General features: G+C 46.6%; 1 protein-coding gene across 1 annotated transcript in view; it reads left to right on the top strand.

Moving 5' to 3' along the window:
* The first annotated feature begins 2129 nt into the window (after positions 1-2129).
* Positions 2130-19533, top strand: part of XDH (xanthine dehydrogenase) — a 61213-nt gene continuing 43809 nt past the window's right edge. Inside the window, exons 1-6 of the mRNA XM_068563952.1 lie at positions 2130-2171; positions 8659-8716; positions 11663-11759; positions 13063-13171; positions 16329-16455; positions 17407-17468. Coding sequence (XP_068420053.1) covers positions 2130-2171; positions 8659-8716; positions 11663-11759; positions 13063-13171; positions 16329-16455; positions 17407-17468 — 495 coding nt within the window. The remainder of the gene's footprint in view (positions 2172-8658; positions 8717-11662; positions 11760-13062; positions 13172-16328; positions 16456-17406; positions 17469-19533) is intronic.

The raw sequence follows: 19533 nt of genomic DNA, 5'->3' as shown, positions 1-19533 counted from the left end.
TAGGCAACTCTTTTCCTAGAAAAAAGAAAAAGAGAGGAAGTCCTAGCACTGAGGGCCATGTTGGACAGGCAGCAACCACTCTGGCATCAAGGGACAAATATTTTGGTCATCACTGCTTTCTTTTGAAAGATTTTATTCAATCAAAAAAAGGAAATGATGGAAGAAATGTTCACATATTGAGGTATGGGGAAGTCATTCTGGCATATACATGATTTAACTTTATACTAACTAGAACAGCCTGTTTTGTGACCTATTAAATATACGTTGTACACCTGCTTTAATTGATAAAGAAAAGGCTGCATTGACCAGAAGTAAAACTGTCCAGTTTAAAGATAAATAGTAAATGCCTCCCTTCCTGGGACACCAGTGCTGGTACTCCTTTGATGGTAAGTCTCCTTTCCTAGGTGCCAGGGCTTTACTGACTCGCTGTGTATGTGCTGATCTGTCTTTTCTGAAACCATGAAGGGATGTACTCTTGTCATGTTAGATGTTCTTTTTTCCAACAAGGTATAAAACTGTTCTGAAAACCATGTTTCTCTGGAACTATCGGAGACACTGTCTCCTGGAGTGTAGTCCTCAGTTTGGTTCAAATAAAACTCTCTTCTATGATTATTATTAATTGATTATTGATTATTTCTGTCAACAAAACGTATCCCCAGACATTACCAAAAAGGCTCCTGGGATGAAGATCCCCCTTCCCCATTTAAGAACCAGTGTTTTATGCTGACCAATCATCCTAGTTTGCCTTGGACTGATTTGGATTTGCCAGGGATTTAGTGCTAAAACCAAGACAGTTGGGGACAAATTGGGATGATTAGCTATCCTACAAGTGGAATTTCATCTTCTGCTTAAATAAAGTCTGTTGTGGAGAGGGGCATTGTGTTGATAACATGGTGGTTGTCCTGGCAGTCTTCAGTTTCTCTAGATTATTCCTGTACCAAGCACATCTGCCCAATACTGCTTTCTTCCCCGCTCATATTTTTCAAGGGGTGTAGGGGAGGTGACCTACTTCACAGAGGCTAGCTTAGTAGAAGAAGACCAGAGAGAATGCTGTTGTGTGTGTGTGTGTGTGTGTGTGTGTGTGTCTGTGAGAGAGAGAGAGAGAGTTGGGAGGGGCAGTTCGGCGCTGGACTTTAGAGCCCATTGGTGCTGCCCGGGTAGGTGATATGCATGTGTGTTTACACCAGGAGTTAATGGACACCGGATGGGGGACGGTTTTCAGCTCTGTATTAATTTGGCCTATGCCTATGTGATATGCACATTTTATTTGGTACAGTATTTTGAAATATTTTTATGAGTTATTCTGACAATTTAATCAAGGGTATTTCCCTGAGAGAAACAAAAGGAAAACTTCAAAAGTGGTTTGTTATCAGGATTATTTTTGCTGTGCTGTTGAGAATACATTTGCAATAGTAATAAAAATTTTGGTTGTTTGCTTATTTACGAAGCACTTCCAAAAATACATCATTTGTCACTCAGCCTTTTGCTCTTGATGTCATTCATTTGCCCATTTACAGGATGAAAATAAGTGAGTTCTGAAAGTGATAAGAGACCTGCTGAGGTCAAATGCAAGATTTTGCATCTGAATAACTGGACTCTGCCTCTTATGACTCCAGACCCCTCCAGGCTCTGGGAGAATGAGTCCTGCATGTAAGTTCTGAGTCTGGGTTGCTGTAAACCTCAATGGTAAAATGACAAGTGTAGACGCGGAGGGTGTGAATCATCTCTATTGCCGGGACTGTCACTATGACCATGGTCCTTCCGCCTTCTCCGTCTTCAGCAAGTGGGAAGATGAAGCAGGCTCTGTGAGGGTGGCGCCTAAGACCCACAGTCATCTGGCACCAAGGCACCCTCCTTGCTGATATCTGCCTGTGTCTTCCTCTGTGCTCTTCGACACAGGTGTTGAGGGTGTGATTTGCTGTGTGTGATTGCATTTTCCTTGATTATGTAAACGGGTGGCTTTTGCCAAGAACTGTCCATGCCCCGAAGCTCTGAGCTTGGTCCCTCCCATCGGCTGACTTCATTTCATTTTTTGGGGAGGCATATTTTTCAAGTTGCAGAGCAGTAATAACTGGCAGTGCCTCTTGGGCATACGGTACCTGGAGTTCAGGGACCCCCAACCCGTGACAATGACAGCAGATGAGTTGGTTTTCTTTGTGAATGGCAAAAAGGTAAGCAGAAGCTGACCTTTTCTCTGGTTTCCCTGATCCCCGGGAGGGATGTGTGTCCTCTGGAAAAGACCTGTTCTTGTTCTCTCTCTTTTGTGTTCTCCCTCATTTGTTCGCCTTCTCTCTTTCTCTCTCTTCCTTCAAAGCTGTTGCTGCATTTGGGGTAACACTGGGGAAAGAAGACCTTCTCAGCGTTAGAACACAGTCAAGATACTCACAGGGCAAAGGGGGTGATGGGGAGGGAAGCGAGAAGAAAGGCGTCTGTGAGTTCCACCCGTGCTCCCCGCAACCTCTTCTCGGTAATAGAGACATTGGCAGGAAGCTGAGAAAGGTGGACAGGGTTCTAGGTGAGGTTGGAGGTCACCTCCGTTTCTGTGTTTAATCAAATGTATCCTAAGACTTGTTGCTTTCTTTACCGAGAAAAGGAGCAGGAAGGTGTTTTCTTGCTAATCTCAGGGTATAAGATGTACACAGCTTTGAGTCTGATATTTCATCGGTGTAAATGTAACAGCTAAGTTGTGTGAGGACATATACTGACATCTTGTGGCAAGCCACAATTTTTTATTTCTTAAAGGGCACGCTTCTCTCCCCGTGCCCCTCCAGCCCACACTTAGTTATACATATAAATATTGCAAACCTCTTACTTTGATAAAAATTGCTCACTTGGATTAACTTCATTGGTGCACAGGGACCTAGGGAAGGTGGGGATGGGATAGGGCAGAGGGCGGTCTTATGAAAAGGGTACCAGTCCTTGCAGCACTGGAAGGGTGAGAATCTTTGCAGATTTTAATGCAGGTGCAGGGAGAAGAGGGGGCAAGCACATCACATTGTCTCCACCGTCCACTTGCTCTCCCTACACAGGTGTTGAGGTGCTTGCGTCTGCTTCAGCTCCCTTGTTGGAAAGGAAAGCGACAGTAAAAGGGTAGCCTTGGTTGCACATTGTGAATGGCCGTGTGCACAGTATGAGTGATTATTGTACCCCGTCATAAGAGCAATTTTATTTGTTTTGCAACATTGGCAATTTTGAGATGAGAAACTGGGTGACTTTGGAGGCAACGTTCAAGAACTAAAATGCATCTAGTGCTTAAATTGTCAGAATATATTTGGGTGACTAGCAGGGGAATTCCATGAGCCATCACAATGTCAGTGCTCCCAGGACTGTTGGATTCAGTTTGAGTGGTATCACTGGGTGGCCCTGGGAACTGGGGTCAGCTGTGCTCTTCCAGGTGCAGAGCTGTCTCTCTGTGCCAACTTCTTTTTTTTTTTTTTTTTTAAAGACACATTGACTTTTTTTTTTTTTAATTTTATTTATTTATTTATTTATTTATTTATTTATGGCTGTGTTGGGTCTTCGTTTCTGTGCGAGGGCTTTCTCCAGTTGCGGCAAGCGGGGGCCACTCTTCATCGCAGTGCGTGGGCCTCTCACTATCGCGGCCTCTCTTGTTGCAGAGCACAGGCTCCAGACGTGCAGGCTCGGTAGTTGTGGCGCCACGGGCTTAGTTGCTCCGCGGCATATGGGATCTTCCCCGACCGGGGCTCGAACCCGTGTCCCCTGCATTGGCAGGCAGATTCTCAACCACTGCGCCACCAGGGAAGCCCCCGACTTCTTTTCAGCATTGGTCTCTGGTAGCAAACTAAGAGGCAGGGCAAATCTTCCTTGTTGGTGGCTGTTAGACTTGCAGCCAAGAATTCCAACGACTTTGTCACATTCAGCAATTACATTGTAGAGATTTAAGAAACAGTCGTTGAATTGGCTTTCTCGACCCATTACTTACACAGTGGCATCTTCATGGCATTTTTCTAAGCAATTTTTATATTGGGTGAGCAAACGGATTCAGTGACTTCCAAGGAACAGTCTCACTCTAAGGTTTGATTATTTATTAAGCCAACAGTTCACATGTGACGGTGCAAGCTTCTGTTCTTCTTTGGGGACGGTTTGCTATGATGCACCGGATCTAGAAGCGAGCATTTCAAGGTGAATCTGGTTTGGTGAAAATTGTTTCCCCACGTATTTTATTTTCACCTTAGGAGAGCAATTTAAAATTTGTAGTTAGTATCATTACATCAAACCCTACTATCTCTTGAAGCTTCTACTACTACAGGTTTCTGTGATGAATATCAGTGTTTTTAATTTTATAAACACACAGACTTTTGAGAATCTGCTGGAAAGGTGGTGAGGCAATGCAAGGAGAGATGAGGTGAAAGCAGCGCTATAAAAACTAGACCAAGCAAGGGAATTCCCAGTCAAATAAAGACAGCTGTAAGTTTCTTCCCAATTCGATTCCCAAGATATTCTAGATCTTTTGTTATCAGATATTGTGCAAGGAGGTTACCAAAGAATCTGTTGGTACTTAGTGACTCACTCTTAAATATGAGCTTCCTACTCTCCCTGTTTCAGACCATTGTCCAGGATTCTGTCTTCACTCGCTGTGGTCCTGGAGAGGGTGTAAGATGTAAATGATCAAATACCTCGAGGGCCTTCTGTGGTGGTGACAGGCCTTGGTGACTATGGTTTCCACATCTGATCTAGAGTCAGAGTCGAAGGGAAAGAGCTGCCCAGGATTTTGGTATCACCGTAGTGACCGTCCTCTTGGAGGACAGGATTCTTGTTTTTCTGAACAGTCACTCTCTGGTTAGTGGAGATGGTGGCCCCTAGAGGAGTCTGGGAAGATTCGGCATGTAGGGTGCAGCTGAAGGTGTCCAGGAGTGATCCCCACGAGAAGCAGCAGTCAGTGATGAGAAAACACTCACTCAGTCACTCAACCACCCACCTACCCATGTCGTCAACATTTACAAGCTCCTCCCAGGCCTGAGCCTATGGGACACATATGCGCTGGAGGAATACAATCTCTAAGACCAGGCACTTACCATTCGGGAGTTTATGAACTAGTTGGCAAAGTGGATTGTGAGTAGGTAAGGTACCATATTCCAAAATGTATTTCCAGATACTCTTCTTAGATATTCTTAGACCACTTTGTATAGTGTTGGCACATAGTAGGTGCCCAATTAATGTGGACAGAATGAATGGATGAATATTAAAGCCCTGAGAAACCCTCTACTGAAGAAATTTAGTTTTCAAACTTTGTACTTTAAAGGTATTTTAAATTTACAAGGAAGTTGCAAGAAGAATAAAAAGAAATATTAAATAGACTTAGCCCACATTCAACACCTAACATTTTGCCACATTTGCTTTAACATCCTCTCTTTAAGTATACATACATGTGTGTAGATCTATGCATATAAGTAGATATATAGATATATGAATACATAATTTAATATATATATTTATGCATGTAATTAATTGGAATAAATACATAAAGTATAAAATTTTCTTTCTGAACCATTGAGGATAAATTTCAGATATCAGGGACTTCCCTCATTGTCCAGTGGTTAAGAATCCTCCTTCCAATGCAGGGGATACAGGTTCAATCCCTGGTCAGGGAACTAAGATCCCACATGCTGCAGGGCAATTAAGCCTGTGCACTCTAGAGCCCGTGCACCACAACTAGAGAGCCCGCTTGCCGCAACTACTGAGCCTGCATGCTCTGGAGCCCGCGTGCCACAACTAAGACCCAATGCAACCAAGTGAATAAATAAATAAGTATAAAAAATAAATTTCAGATATCATACTTCTCTATCCCTTAAACTAAGAATAAGTGTATTCTTACATAACCACAATCTAATTATAAAAATCAGGAAATCTAGTGTTAATATAATACTAGTCTAATCTATAAACTTTATGCAGAGCGTTATTCCAAGTTTCCCAGTAAAGTCATTTATGGCTTTCACCCCCCAATCCCAGGATCCAGGTTCATGCCTTGTACTTAGTTGTCATATCTCTTTAGTTTCCCTTAATCTGGAACAGCTCCTTAGCTTTCCTTTGTCTTTTGTGACATTGATGTTTATGAAGAGAACAAGACATTATTTTTTAAAATGTCCCTCATTTTGAGCTTGTGTCGTGCTTTCTTCTAATTAGACTCAGAGTCTGCATTTTGGGCAGGATACCAGAGAAATGACATGTCTTTCTTGGTGGATTATATCAGGAAGCACATGTTATCGGTTTTCCCCATTATTTGTGATGTGAACTTTGATCACTCAGTTAAGGTGGTGTCCACCAGTAGTCTTACAATCTCCACTGTAAGATTACTCTTTTCCCTTTATAATTAATGAATAATCTGTGAGAAGATACTTTGGGACTATGTAAATACCTTGATTATCAAACTTTCATCTGCTAGTTGCAGCATCCATCGATAATTCTTGACCAGATCAGTTATTGTGCTGAATTACAAAATGGCCACCCAAAATGGCCACTAGTTGGTATTCTTCTGTCAGGAAGAACTTTCCTTTCTCTCCTACTTGTTTGTTTATTTATTAATGATCGGTTTGGACTTAAGAGTTTCAATTCTATTTAATGGTTTGTAATCCATTATGGCTATTATTTGTTTTGGTGCTTGAGTTTTACCAGAGCAATCTGTTTAACCCAGCATTTCCTAAGCTCACTTCCCCACAGTGTTTTTCTTTTAGAACACACATTTCCTTTGGGCATCCTGCTGAGAGAGGGTTCTGTGGAGTTTGCTGGGACAAACACTGCAGCCATGCCATGAGAGTGGTATGGTCATTCTCTGAGGAATTCAAGGAAGGTTGGACCACTTGTGGCTGGGGTGATAGGGAAGTGTTTGGGGTCTTCTAATAAGTCAAGATGCAGGTGAAAGAGGAATGGAATGGCCAAAGGCACAGGAGTTAGAAGGTTTAAGTTGTATTATCACTGGAGTATGAAGACCAGCTTGGCAGGGAAGCAGGAGGGGGACAGGCTGAAAATGAAGACTGGGGACACATTGAAAAGGGTCTTGAAAGACAGCCTAAGGAACTTGGATGCTACCTTGAATATGTGGGAGGTCACTGAAGGCACTGAGCAGAGAACTGATGGGATGTGATAAAAGGAGAGCAGCAGGGCAGGAGGAAGGGGAGGCAGGAGCCTCTTAGTAAGCTAAGAGGATCTTATTGCCATCTATGAGAAAGGTAATAAAGATTTTTATTTTGTGCATTTATGATTTCATTTCCAAGAGAAAAGAAACAACTCCTTGTGTGAAATTTGTAACCAGGAAAATTTGAACAAGCTGGACCTGTGGGGTGTAATCATAAAAGAAAATTAATTTCATCTTCTACTTTCCTTTAGACTTTATTCAAGGGTAAATTTTGGTAGTTTCATGACCTTCTGGATTACTCTTAGTGAACAAAAAATCCTATGGGCAATTATAAGTTGCCAAACACAGTTTCATTTCAGGACAGAGAGGAGAGGGTAGTGAGAAAGTTCTTATTTATTAGGTGCTGGTGTAGGATGGCTTCCCACTGCTGGGAACCTTCAATTGCAAGTCTCATGACATGGTGCGGGAGGCTGTTTTCTCAGTCTGGCTGTTCTCCCTCAGCCTCCAGTTTTGGGAGGTCCACTCCACACAGACTCTGACGGAGGTCCCATCACCTCCTGTAGTCAGTCTTTCAGGAATGATTTAAACACCTCCAAGCAAGTTCTCTCTCTCACGTATGGCCTGTGCTAGGTCCATGGCACAACAATTTCACATCCTTTGCTCTTCCAAACTCTGGAAGTGCACATCAATCCTTACACTACAATTCTTCCTCAGCTTGTCTGGTAAGACTTTCTCTAGCTTTTAGCTAAGCCAGACCACCATATGCCCTGCAGCATGTGAGCTTTATATGTAGGGCTATAGAAGCCCCTCATGAAGCTGGAGGGGTGAGGCAGATACCTCCTCCTCCTACTTTAGGAAGATGTGAGACTCATAATGCAGGTCTCTCTAAAGAAACTCTTATCACACATTCGCTCCCCTTAATCATCCCGATCACCCAGACCCTTTTAGGCTTGATGATGCATGAGGAGAAGTGAAACAGGTTTTCATAGATTTCCTTTGATGATTTGCATCTGGAACTGACACCACACCTCGTGGACAACATTTCTGCCTTACTGAACATTCTGTTCGTGGGCCTTTGGTTTGAGATTTCTCCTCCATTTCTAACCTGTGTTAGTGCTGTTGACTGTGATGACCCAACGCATACCACACTCTGCTATGAGCACAGGACGGCAGACTGGCCGTCCACCGCCTGAGTCCACCCTCCAGGATGCAAAGCCAGAGGTCTGCATGCCCCCGCTCCCAGCTGTCCCTGGCGTTCACTAATGTGCTCCAGCAGCTGGAAATGAAATGACTTGTTCAATTTGAAGGGAACTTTGCCTTGGTCAGCCCAGCACAGCCGGCGCCGCACCTAAGTGCTCTGTGGTGGGTGCAGAATTTTAGAATTGCAGCGTGTCCGCAGGTACACGATTTGGCTTGCAGCTAATATGCTCATCTTATAGAATTAAGAAAAGCACCTCCGTTTTCATGATATATGTAGCACATCTCCATTAACTCTACAAATTCTTGGGTGAGACGATGGCTAAGTATACCTCTGATATAGTTTTCTTTGGTGTTTGCTTTTATAGGTGGTGGAGAAAAATGCAGATCCAGAAACAACCCTTTTGGCCTACCTGAGAAGAAAATGTATCCTGACTTTGGAGCCGGGGTGAGGGAGAGGGGGCACTTGGGGACTCATTCTGTGGGCCTTACGCCATTTGCTAGTGAGTGGTCTGGAGGCCGTGAAGTGCAGAGGAAAGAGCACTGGGTCAGGGCTCTGGACCCCTGTGTCTTAGTTGGAACTCTGCCACTTGGCAGCTGTATGACCCTGGGAAGTCATTTGAGCCTGGTGGGTCTGAAATTCTCAGCTGCCGAGTAAGAATATGATTCTTGATGTTCTTCAAGTCTCCTGCATTTAAGGTTCTAGTAATGCCAAGGTTTTATCCTGGGCCTGTAAAACAAGCAGCTCCAAAAGACCCTCCTTAGCTCTGGCAAGCTTCATGGTCATTCCCCTCCCCCCACCCCCAGGAGGAGCAGAGCCTGCCTCAGCAGACATTTGTTAATACATAAATGGGCTTCCCAGGCAGGGTTTCTTGCTCTGCGAAGGTGGAGGGAAAGTCAGGGGAAAGGGTATTTTTTTGGGAAAAGGATGCCTGAGGTGGGAATCGTGTAGAGGTACCATCCACTGTGGGAAGGGCAGGCACTGGGAAGCATGGGGTGGGGGACTCCTGAGCGGGGTTGGGGTGCTGCTCTGCTCCCAGGGTGGGGAGGACTTCTGTAAGATCCCCCATCCCTTTTGTTGTTTCCTAGTAGGAAAGTATTCTGAGGCTCTGGAACAAAACCAGCAGTAAAGCTAGAATAGGAGCCAACATTAATGGGCACTGACTACATATGGGTGGAGTTCAAGGTGATTTATGTAGGCTCTCTCACTGATTCACAGCGATCCCTTTAACAGAGGAGGAAGTGAGGCTGGATGTGTTAAGGGACACACCTCTCCCTCGTGTGTTCTGGGCAAATGCTGGCAGACCTGGACTGAAGCCGGGAGCCATGCTCTGAACTTCCCACCCACACTGGAAACTCTCTAGGGGTCTGTTGTAGAATGACACCCATCCTGACCTCTGTCAATAAACCCTGTGGCTCCCAGAGGCAGGGATGTCTGGTGGCTCCTTGCAGTGACATACTTTGGAACAACAAAGGATCGTTTCAGCACCCACAGAAGCCAGCCTGGAATCCATGGCCTTGCCTCTGGTTCTTTCACCTCCTATCAGATAGCGGCTGGCTCTAGTGTACTTTGCCCTGGATTTTTGACCTGGCGGGGGCAGGTCTGGAGGTTCACAACGCATGGACCTGATGGCGTTCTTTGTAGACCTGGAGTCACTCAGTGGGATCAGGGGACTGCATGGGACTCCATTTCCAGCCCATCTACCTGGGTGGTCTGGAAAGAGAGGCTCACTCTTAGAGATTGTTGACATCAATTTTAGATTTCTAATACAGTTTTGAAGACCTGACAGCCTCAGAAATTCCTGATCATAGCAGTTGGCTGGTTTAAAGGCCAAATCTCAAATGAAATCCAAACCTGAAAGTTGGCACGTAAATATGAAGTCCTCATGGCTTGCTGTTGCCTGTGTTGAGAGTTGATTTGTGGGAGTTCCAGGCAAGAGAGAAGACCCTAGCCTTGACTTCTACCCTGGCTTCCAGAAGGATGCCCAGGTTAGCAGAAGACCTCTAGACTACTTTGAGCTGCTTCCATTTGTCCTCATGTGCCCCTAGAGTGGTCTAAGCTGCTGATCTCATACGTCCAGACTAGTGAAAAGAATAACTTGAGATCTAGAGATCCCTCCCCAGCTGTGCTTTAAAAGAGGCAGCAGCATGGTGGAGGAGGAGTCAGATGGCCGTGTTTGTGCCCTAACACTCAAGGTAACACAAGTGACTGTCACCTTGCAGGGCGCACATTACATCTTGGGTCTCAGTCTTCCTCCCTCCCTTCCTTCCTTCCTTCCCTCCTTCCTTCCTTCCTTTCCTTCTTTCTTTCTCTCTTTCCCTCTCTCTCTCTCTTTCTCTCTCTCTGTCTTCCTTCCTTCCTTCCTCCCTCCCTCCCTCTCTCTCTCTCTCTCTTTCTCTCTTTCTTTCTTTCATCAATTCCTGCCCTACCTGCTAACCACATTATTGTGAAGATCAAACGGGTCCGTGGGTATAGCTGCTTTCCAAGTAGAAGATGCTGTATCATTGTTAGTTATTAATTTTATCTTGAAATTAGGGAAGTGACCAGGGATAATAGCCTCAGCTCCTTCCATCTTCAGTAGGAAGATAGATGGCCTGGAGACCTGTGGACCTGAGGGAAAAGCAGCAATGGAGCCTGTGTGTCCCAGGGAAAGAGGCCACCATAACTGCTGTTCTCCGGAATAGCCTATTAGTAAGGCACTTTTCAAGCACAAAGTATCAGAGATTTTGTTTCCCCCAATATATAAGCGGTGCCTCCAATATTGGTTTCTGACCTCAAAAATATCTTCATTTAAATTTCCATTCACATATCCTATGGGATGGATATTCAGAAGCCCCTGGTCCAGCCTTAATTTTGGTCCCTGGACTTCATCAATCCAAAAGGTTCGGCGGGGGATGAGGGAAGCCGAACTCAGCAAGTCCCATGCTGGCCTGAGTGGCTTCCTTGCACGACCAGCTGGGGTGATGTGAGGGCTGCCCCACGTGCCCAGTCTTTGAGGTGCCTGATTTACCTGCCCAGTGAGACCACAGGGTTGGGGGACTGTTAAGACCACACCTAGAAGACCTTGATCCCGAGAAAATCTCCAGGATTAGAGAGCAGTGGAACTCCAGTCCCAGGGGATGACACATGGGTGCTGGTGCCTTTCCTTTTCTGTACAATGGAACTGGCCTCATTCCCTGCTTCCCCGGGATGCAGGGCAGCCTGTCTGAATGGGAGGCCGTGTGGGTCTGCTGCCTCCCGGGTTGAGAGGCCTGAGCCTGTGTGTGGACGAATGGCTCTTCACTCGAAGCTCAGTCCAGGCATTTCCCAGCAGCCCAACAAAGACTTTTTTTTCCCTCTGAGTTCATATTCTTTAACCCTTGACCATCCAGTGGGGCTGAGAGGGACAAAGCTGGGCTGCGGAGAAGGCGGCTGTGGGGCTTGCACGGTGATGCTTTCCAAGTATGATCGTCTCCAGGACAAGATCATGTATCCTTTGCCTGCTGGCTGCTGGCCTTTGAGGACTATGACGCAGGGGTCAGCTTTTGTGTGAGTGTGCGTGTGTGCGCATGTGTGTAAGCTCTTGCGTTTCTAAGTAGGCTTTGGTCATGAAGAGGGACATTATAGAATGATGTCTTAGGAAGTATCTTCCTGGCTTATAAATATGGACAAGATTCTGAACTGCTGAAAAAAATCATCTTTTTAAAATTCAGACTTATATCACATCCCATGAAATCCTTCAGTAGGCCTCCATTGCCCCCAAATTAAAGTCCAATCTTTTTGTTCAACATGTGAGGTCCTTCAATTTTCCCCACCTTTCCTCTCCAGTTTTCTTTCTCTTCGTGGGTCCAACACTCTGTTCATGCAGAAACAATTGTGAACTACCAATGCTCCATGCCCATTCATTTCTTGGTCTTTGCAGAAGCTGTTTCCCGTCTTGAATGTCCTTTTCTCAAGGACTTCTCTACCTGGCTAATTCTTACTAGCACTTTAGGACTGGGCAAAATATCACCTCCTCTAGGAAGGCTTCCTTGACCTCCCAAGATTGGGTTAGGTGCCCCTTGTCTCTGCTGGTCCCATGGTGCCCTGTGCGTAGCCCTTCTGAAACACTTACTGTAAAATATTTAAATTTCATCTTCACACTGGCTTCTGTTTTCCTGAGTTGAAGGCAAGCTATTAGAGGACAGAGATTCCATCTTATTCACCTTTATTTCCTCAGCCCTCGGCAGGGTGCCTGGCACTTGGTTGGCCTTCAGTAACTGATGTTGTCTGTATGAGTGAATGAGTGATGCATAAAGGGATGGATGTGGGGAAGCTATGTCTAAGGGGTTGGTGTCCCATGTCACCTGGGGATTTCCCCTCCCTCTCCCCACAGAGGAATGGGAGAAATGGAGGTGAGTGAAAGCAGAGAAGCAAAAGTGACAGGACGTTCTGAAATTGAAGTGGCTAAGGACGGGCCCTGCAGAGAGAGGAGCACACTTTGGGCCTGGAAACTGCCAGAAGCTTCCTCTTGACTCAACCTCCAGTGTCGGGCTAAGAGGCAGCTGAAAGAGACCCTGGCTCCCATGCTCCGGCTCAGAGGCCTAGGGCGCACCGATGTCTGACTCCACAGGACGCTGGAGGGGCTCGGGTGCAGAGTCTTGGGTAGAGAGGTGAGGACACCTGTAGAAAAGACAAGAACATAATGTAGTGAAGAGAAGTGACACAGGCATCACAGATCTCCCAGACCCTGCACTCAGGTCTGCTCTGATGACCTGAGTTGTCAATGGAATGACCTTAATCTGGGTTCCAGTCACCTTTCTGCCAATGCCTGCCTGGCCCCCATTTGCTCCTTGCACCATGTTGCCGTGACAACTGTGGAAGGAATCGGAAGTACCAAGACGAGGCTGCATCCTGTGCAGGTAACCAGAGGCTCTTACCAAGGCTGCAGACTTGCTCTGGGTTATTGGGCTGAGTGTCACTGCCCGGGCAAAGGTGACATTCTGGCCCAGCCACCTCCCCAGATCCTCGTGGAGGTGAGGGGGATGGCTGTGAGGCAGAAAGTGGAGGCACCCGAGCCTGAAGCTCCCTCCTGTGTCTGGGTGAATGGTGACATTGCATGCCCCATGGGAACCAAGAGGTCAACTGGATCTGGGGGCTGGTAAGTCCAGCTGTGTCAGAGCTGGAGGGAGGAGGGGCAGGGGAACTTCCTCACCTCGTGCCCGAGTGTGCTTAGGAAGCCCCCTTGCCATCTCAGATTGAAGATTCCAAATGCTCTGTGCCCCTTGATAAAAAACCCACCTACTCCCTGCTCCCTCCAATGGTAATTTCATTGCACCCCTCACCTTCCACCCACGGATCATATAGACGTGGGTTCATTAAAATGGAGGTTAGCAAGGGCTGAGTCAGAGAACAGAGACACATGGGTGTCTGACCAGTGCTTTCTCCCTGATGGTATCAGGCACCTGAGGATGAAGCGAAATTGGGAACACTTTGGGGAAGAGTGGGCAGTAGTCTGAGGGGTTTGCGGAGAGAGAAAGGATGCTCGTAGACAAGGTGGGATGGAGCCCATGTGGGAGCAGAGCACAGTGGGAAGGAAAAGCCACTGCTTCCGGTGCTTATGTTTAGAGAAACTGAGGCAGGAGGTCCTTAGGAGACTGCATCACGGAAGGTGCCTGAGCCAGGCCCTTTTCTTAATCTTCCCTTGACCGTGTCATTCAGATCCTGCCACCCTTGTGCCCCTTATGAGAGTCTGGAGCCAGGGTCGCCGGTTGAGCAAACTAATTACACTCCCTGGTGGGAGCATCCTGGGCCAGTTATGTGGGGTCAGAGCGGGGTGGGGTGGTATTGCTTCACTTCCGTGTCTTTGCTTCCTAGGCAGGAAAAGGGCAGATTACTAAACTTGTCCAACCTGCAGCAGATGTGAGAAGATTAATGAGGGCTTGTAATTTTCTTTGAAACATAGATGAAAGAAAGAATGAACCGTTTAAACACAGGGATCATATGCATACAATCAGGCGAAAACCCTCTCTTTCCAATGGTACAGATCCTTATTCCTGACGTACTTCTTTTGGCTCCAAATAAGCTGTAGATTCCACTTCCCCTTGTCCATTTATGTTTCTCTCTTGGCTTCTACGACACCACACTTTCCTCGTTTTCCTCCTGCCTCCACGCTTGCACCACGTACAGCTCTTCCTCGGCTCAGTCCCTAATTGCTGCAGCACCCTGGGCTCTGGCCTGGGCCCCATCCCTTCTCCACCTTCACACTCTCCCGAGGTGAGTTTAATGCCATCTACATGTGAATGCATCATATTTGTATCTTCAGCTTCGACCTCTCCTCAGAGACCGGACTCCTATTTCCAGCTGCCTACTTGAATCACTAGATGCATGTCTAATCTCAGACTTAACAAAACGCTATTTCCAACCCCCCCCCCCCCACCGCCCAACTTCTTTCTTCCCTGGTCTTCCTCCATCTGAGTCAGTGGCAAAAGCATCCACCCAATTGCTCAAGATAAAAATCTAGGAGTCACCTATGATTCTTTCTCTTATACACCACACCCAATCCATCCAGAAGTAGTAACTACTCTACCTCCAAACTTTACAATGAAATCTTCATCTTTTTTCTCTGTTTCCCCCATTAACGTTTGGTTCAAGTCACTATCCCCTCTTGCCTAGGCCATTTTGGAGTCCTGTTCCCCTGTTTCTTCTCTTGCCCCTACAACTATTCCCTGCCCAGCAGCTAGAGTGATTCTTTAAAAACACAAATTTGATCATATCAATCCCTGCTGAAATTCCCCTTAAAGGCCTCTCATTATCACACCCAGAATAACAATCCGGATCCCTAACCCTGGCTTATGAAGAGCTGCATCGACTGGCTGCTGCCTGTTCCCCCAACTGACATCCCTTGTCCCAGGATTCCACCCACCCTGGCCTTTCAGCAGCTCTAGCACACCAGACTTTGGCACTGTCTGTGCTCAGAGCCTTTGCACTTGCTGTTCCCTCTGCCTGGGATACACTCTTCCCTGCTCCAAATTATGTCATTAAGTTCAACTCAAAGGTCACTTTTTCAGAGTGGCTTTTCTAACCACTCCAAATAGCCACTAGTCACGCTGGGTCATGTCCTCTTGTACTAATTCTCTGCATAGAACTGACCTCCACCTCAAATTTTCTTCTTTGTTTTTGTCAGTATTTCCCCTGCTAGGATATGAGCTTCATGAGACCAGGAACCTCATCTCTCTTCTTCACTCTCTGTCCCCAGTGCCTTTACCACTCCTGGTACATGATAGTTTCTCAGTAAATATTTGTCAAATGAATGGCTATCCATGCTAGGCACTGGGGATACAACATTCTAACAATTTTACTTAATGTAAGTTCCAAGAGAGATCCCCAGAGATTTAAAAATAGTGTAGATGAGGAGAATCTCCTTGTAATAAAAATCTTGCAGGTTTGAATGAAAATTCTGTGACATTCAATGCTTTTAGTGAATTCTATATCACACATTTCCCAATTCTTAAGTCCCCACCCATTGGACTTCAAGGATTGCCTTCACATAAGAATACAGCAGCATTCTAATTTGGAATAAAATGCATTCATTTGGTTGATTTTGGATTGTGGGGTAGTGTAGTTAAAAAAACCTGACACAGCTCTTGCATTCACCATGTGTGATCTTGCATACATCTCTTAAATCTCTGAGCCTGCTTCCTCCTCTCTCTAGTGAAGGGAATGAAGGGTGAGAAGCCGCTCTGGCTCTAACAGTCGTTGTTCTTTGAGGGGGCTGTCCTATTAATAACTCCCATGGGTTGACTCCCTCCTCTATGCCAGGGATGATGTTAAGAGTTTTACGTGAATGATCTCACTGAATCCTCTAAGTGCTAGGATGGTCCTAAACATATAGACAAGGCTTAGTGAGGCTTGGTAACCTGGCCAAGGTCACAGCTGGGAAGTGGCGGCACTACAATTTGACTTCATGCAGTCTGCTACCCTACACTGCCTGTCGAGATGGGCTGGCTCCAGTTGAGTCACAAGGGAGCCTGGGAGGGGTTCTGCAACACAGGTGTCTACGTCATCTGCCCCTTTTAGGAGAGAATCGCCAAAAGCCACGGCTCCCAATGTGGGTTCTGCACACCCGGCATCGTCATGAGCATGTACACGCTGCTTCGGAACCAGCCTGAGCCCACTGTTGAGGAGATCGAGGATGCCTTCCAAGGTATGGGCCTTGAGGCAGGGCCCGGGAGGTGGAGTGGCAAGTGGGGCTCTGAGGAGGGCAGGGCAGGGCCAGAGTGGATGCCAGGAGTGGACCAGGAGTTCCAGGCACTGCCTTTTGAGGGAAAGGCTCAGGCCATCCCACCATGTTGGTTATGATTGACTGGAAGGTTGGTGCTTTCTTAATTTGAAGAACACTTGGGTGGTTTGGAGACCTTCTGGGGTCTCCTGCCTTAGCGTTCACCTTCCTGAGGTGTCTTCCTGCTCCCACCCCGTGCTGGGATGGGATAGCCATGAGTGGCCAGAGTGGGAGGAGATCGTTTGGGAAACTGCACAGAAGCTAATGACATGGCGTCTTCCCTTGCTGCTTCCTCAGAGCAGGATTCTGCAGGGCAAAGGCCACATATGAGGAAGGCCATGACTCTGAGCCTTGAACAGGGACTGGCTTCCCACTTTGCCTTCTGTGAATGGGCCCAGATGGTTGGGTCTGTTATCTGTTCCTCTGAATTGAGTAGAGAAGGCTCCCCACTCATTCAATCCATTTCAATGCATCATTTATTCTGTCATTTATATGAAGTCCTATCATTTGTCAGGCACTATACAGGGTACAGGGGACACAGGGATGAGAGACACAGTCCCTCCTCTCAAGGAGTTCGTACTCTGAAGGGGAAGAGAGCTTATAATGTAGTTTGATAAGCTCACTGATAAAGCTATGACTAGGCACCATGGGAGGACTTAGGAGGAGCACCTGATTCAGTCTAGGCATTCTAGCAAGGCTTCCTGGAAGAAGTGGTAGATGTTTTGAAGTCAGGGATACAAGCAGGAGGAGGGTCATTCCAAGCAAAGAAAATCGAATACGTAAAGAGAGAATTTAACTGAGCTGGGAGCAAAGCCACAAACCCCTTAGCTGCTCCGGGGCCTGCGCTGACACTGCAGCTTTTTCCTTGGCCCACAGGAAACCTGTGCCGTTGTACAGGCTACAGACCCATCCTCCAGGGCTTCCGGACCTTCGCCAAGGTAAGTTGGGGCACTGGGACAGCAACGGCCCTGCTCCTGAAGCAACAACACTCAGGAATCACAGCTGGGAGGGATGCCAGGGGCCTCTGGGTTACAGAGAAAAATGATCAGATGGCCAGCTGGCGGGTCCTTCTGCCGCAGGTACCTGGCAAGGGCATTGGGCTCTGCCGTTCTTATTCTTGGGGGTGGAGGGAGGTGGTGGTTCTCATCAATAGCACGGAGACTTTCCTTCCAGGGAAGGCCTGGAGAACTGGTTACTGGAAGACATGCTGCCTAAGAGCTAATTTCCTCCAGGGCATTCGGGCTTGGCATCCTTCCTTGGTGACTGGCATGCTCAGCCCATGGCACAGGAGCTGAACGTGGCAGTTAATAACAACCCAGCCTGACTCAGCACTCGAGTCCCTCCTCCTTTCCTGTCCCGGCTGCTCTCTGCAGCTGGCACTCTGCTGGGCTTATGAAACTGCTAATTAGATCTTCAGACAGTGTGTGAACCCCTGTAGTGTTCATATAACGCTGAGTGAGAAACCACAGCTGGGGTGCATGAGCATTGATTACATAAATGCAGACACACACCTGTCATCTGGCAAGGAGGACGGAGGGCTAGCTTCTCCTTTCTTGGCTTAATCTCCCCAGATTTTACCTGATTTCCCAGCTGGGTCAAGTTGATCCTGACTCCAATCAAACTGTCTCGTCTCAATTTGATTCTGGGTTGAGGGGAGAGTCACAGACTCCTGTGCCTTTCACTGACTTTTAGAGTTGGCACAGTACAAAAAGGAGTATTGTGTCAAAATAGCCCAAAAGGGTGGAGATGGAGATGGAGCCTCTAAGGATGGAAAATGCCACATCCTGGTGAATGCTGTTGATGATGAGGAACCAGGAGGTACGGATTTAAATGAAAATGATTGAAAGCTTAGATTCAGAATCTGCAGACCTGGGTTCAAATCCCATTCCATCACTTAATTGACGCATGATATTGGGCAAATTTCCTTGTTTCTAAAATGGGGATTGTAACAATACCTACCTTACAGTGCTTGTGGAAAGGACTTCCTGTAAAGCTCTTAGGACGATGCCTGGCACTTCTTACATTTTCAGTAAATGGCAACATAAATTATGATGCTGGTACATTTTTTCCATTACCCATATTTGATCTTCATGTATTGCTTAGGCTTCCCTGAGAACCAGGGATTGTTAATCTTGTGCATGTACTTATTTCATAGGAGGCTTCTCAAAGAAATACAATCTGCCCAGCTCTCCTAGTTTCTCCAGAGAGAAGGGCTTTTGAGTGTAGCTGACAATTATACTCCTTCTGTGGGTCAGAGTTTTATCATCATTTACACAGTTCCTGAGTCTATTGTGACACCATGGGAGGAGGTGAGCCGCACCCCCTTCACTCCAGCTGCCTGGCAGTGTACGGCAGAGCAGAGTAGAGCTGGATGCTCCAAGCAGGCAAAGTGACTGACGCACAGAATGTGCTCAAAAGCTCATGCATGTTACTCATTGGAGGCCCCCAAGGCCTTTATTCAGAGCCTTTTAATTGTTACCTTACACACAGTTCTAAAAAGCTCATCGATCTAGTTTTCATGGCCATAGCACACACCGGAAGAGGGTGAGGAGAGCATGCTATAGCGAGGCAGCCTGTTCACAGCAGGAAATGACAACGTTCATCTAGCAGCAAGGAAGGAGATGGGGGAACCATAAAAATAAGCCCAGTAGTTTTAGCCTACTGAGAAAAGTGGAAATCTCACTGGGGAAAATCCCTAGCCTCATCCAACCGCAGTAGACCTTGAGGGCAGTGACATATTATTGTACGTTACAGTAATTTATGTCATAAACACATCAATGAATTATCGAGGAAAAAGATCTAAGTAAGAAAGTGCTGGCACTTTCATTATCTGAATAATCCACTTTTGCGAAATACATCCTTCCCCACAAGGACCAGGTGAGGGAGGCTGTTGTCTTACTGTAAGCAGGGCCTGGTAATTCTCCACATCACTCCTCCAAAAAGAGAGACGTGAAGAGACCCTCTCCTTTCTGTCCAAAGACAGAGGGGAAGGGCAAGGTGGAG

Source organism: Eschrichtius robustus, chromosome 15 (genome assembly GCF_028021215.1).
Source record: "Eschrichtius robustus isolate mEscRob2 chromosome 15, mEscRob2.pri, whole genome shotgun sequence".
In the NCBI taxonomy this organism is placed as follows: Eukaryota; Metazoa; Chordata; class Mammalia; order Artiodactyla; family Eschrichtiidae; genus Eschrichtius; species Eschrichtius robustus.
The sequence above is the reverse complement of the archived record's forward strand: the minus strand, read 5'-3'. Positions and strand labels throughout refer to the sequence as shown.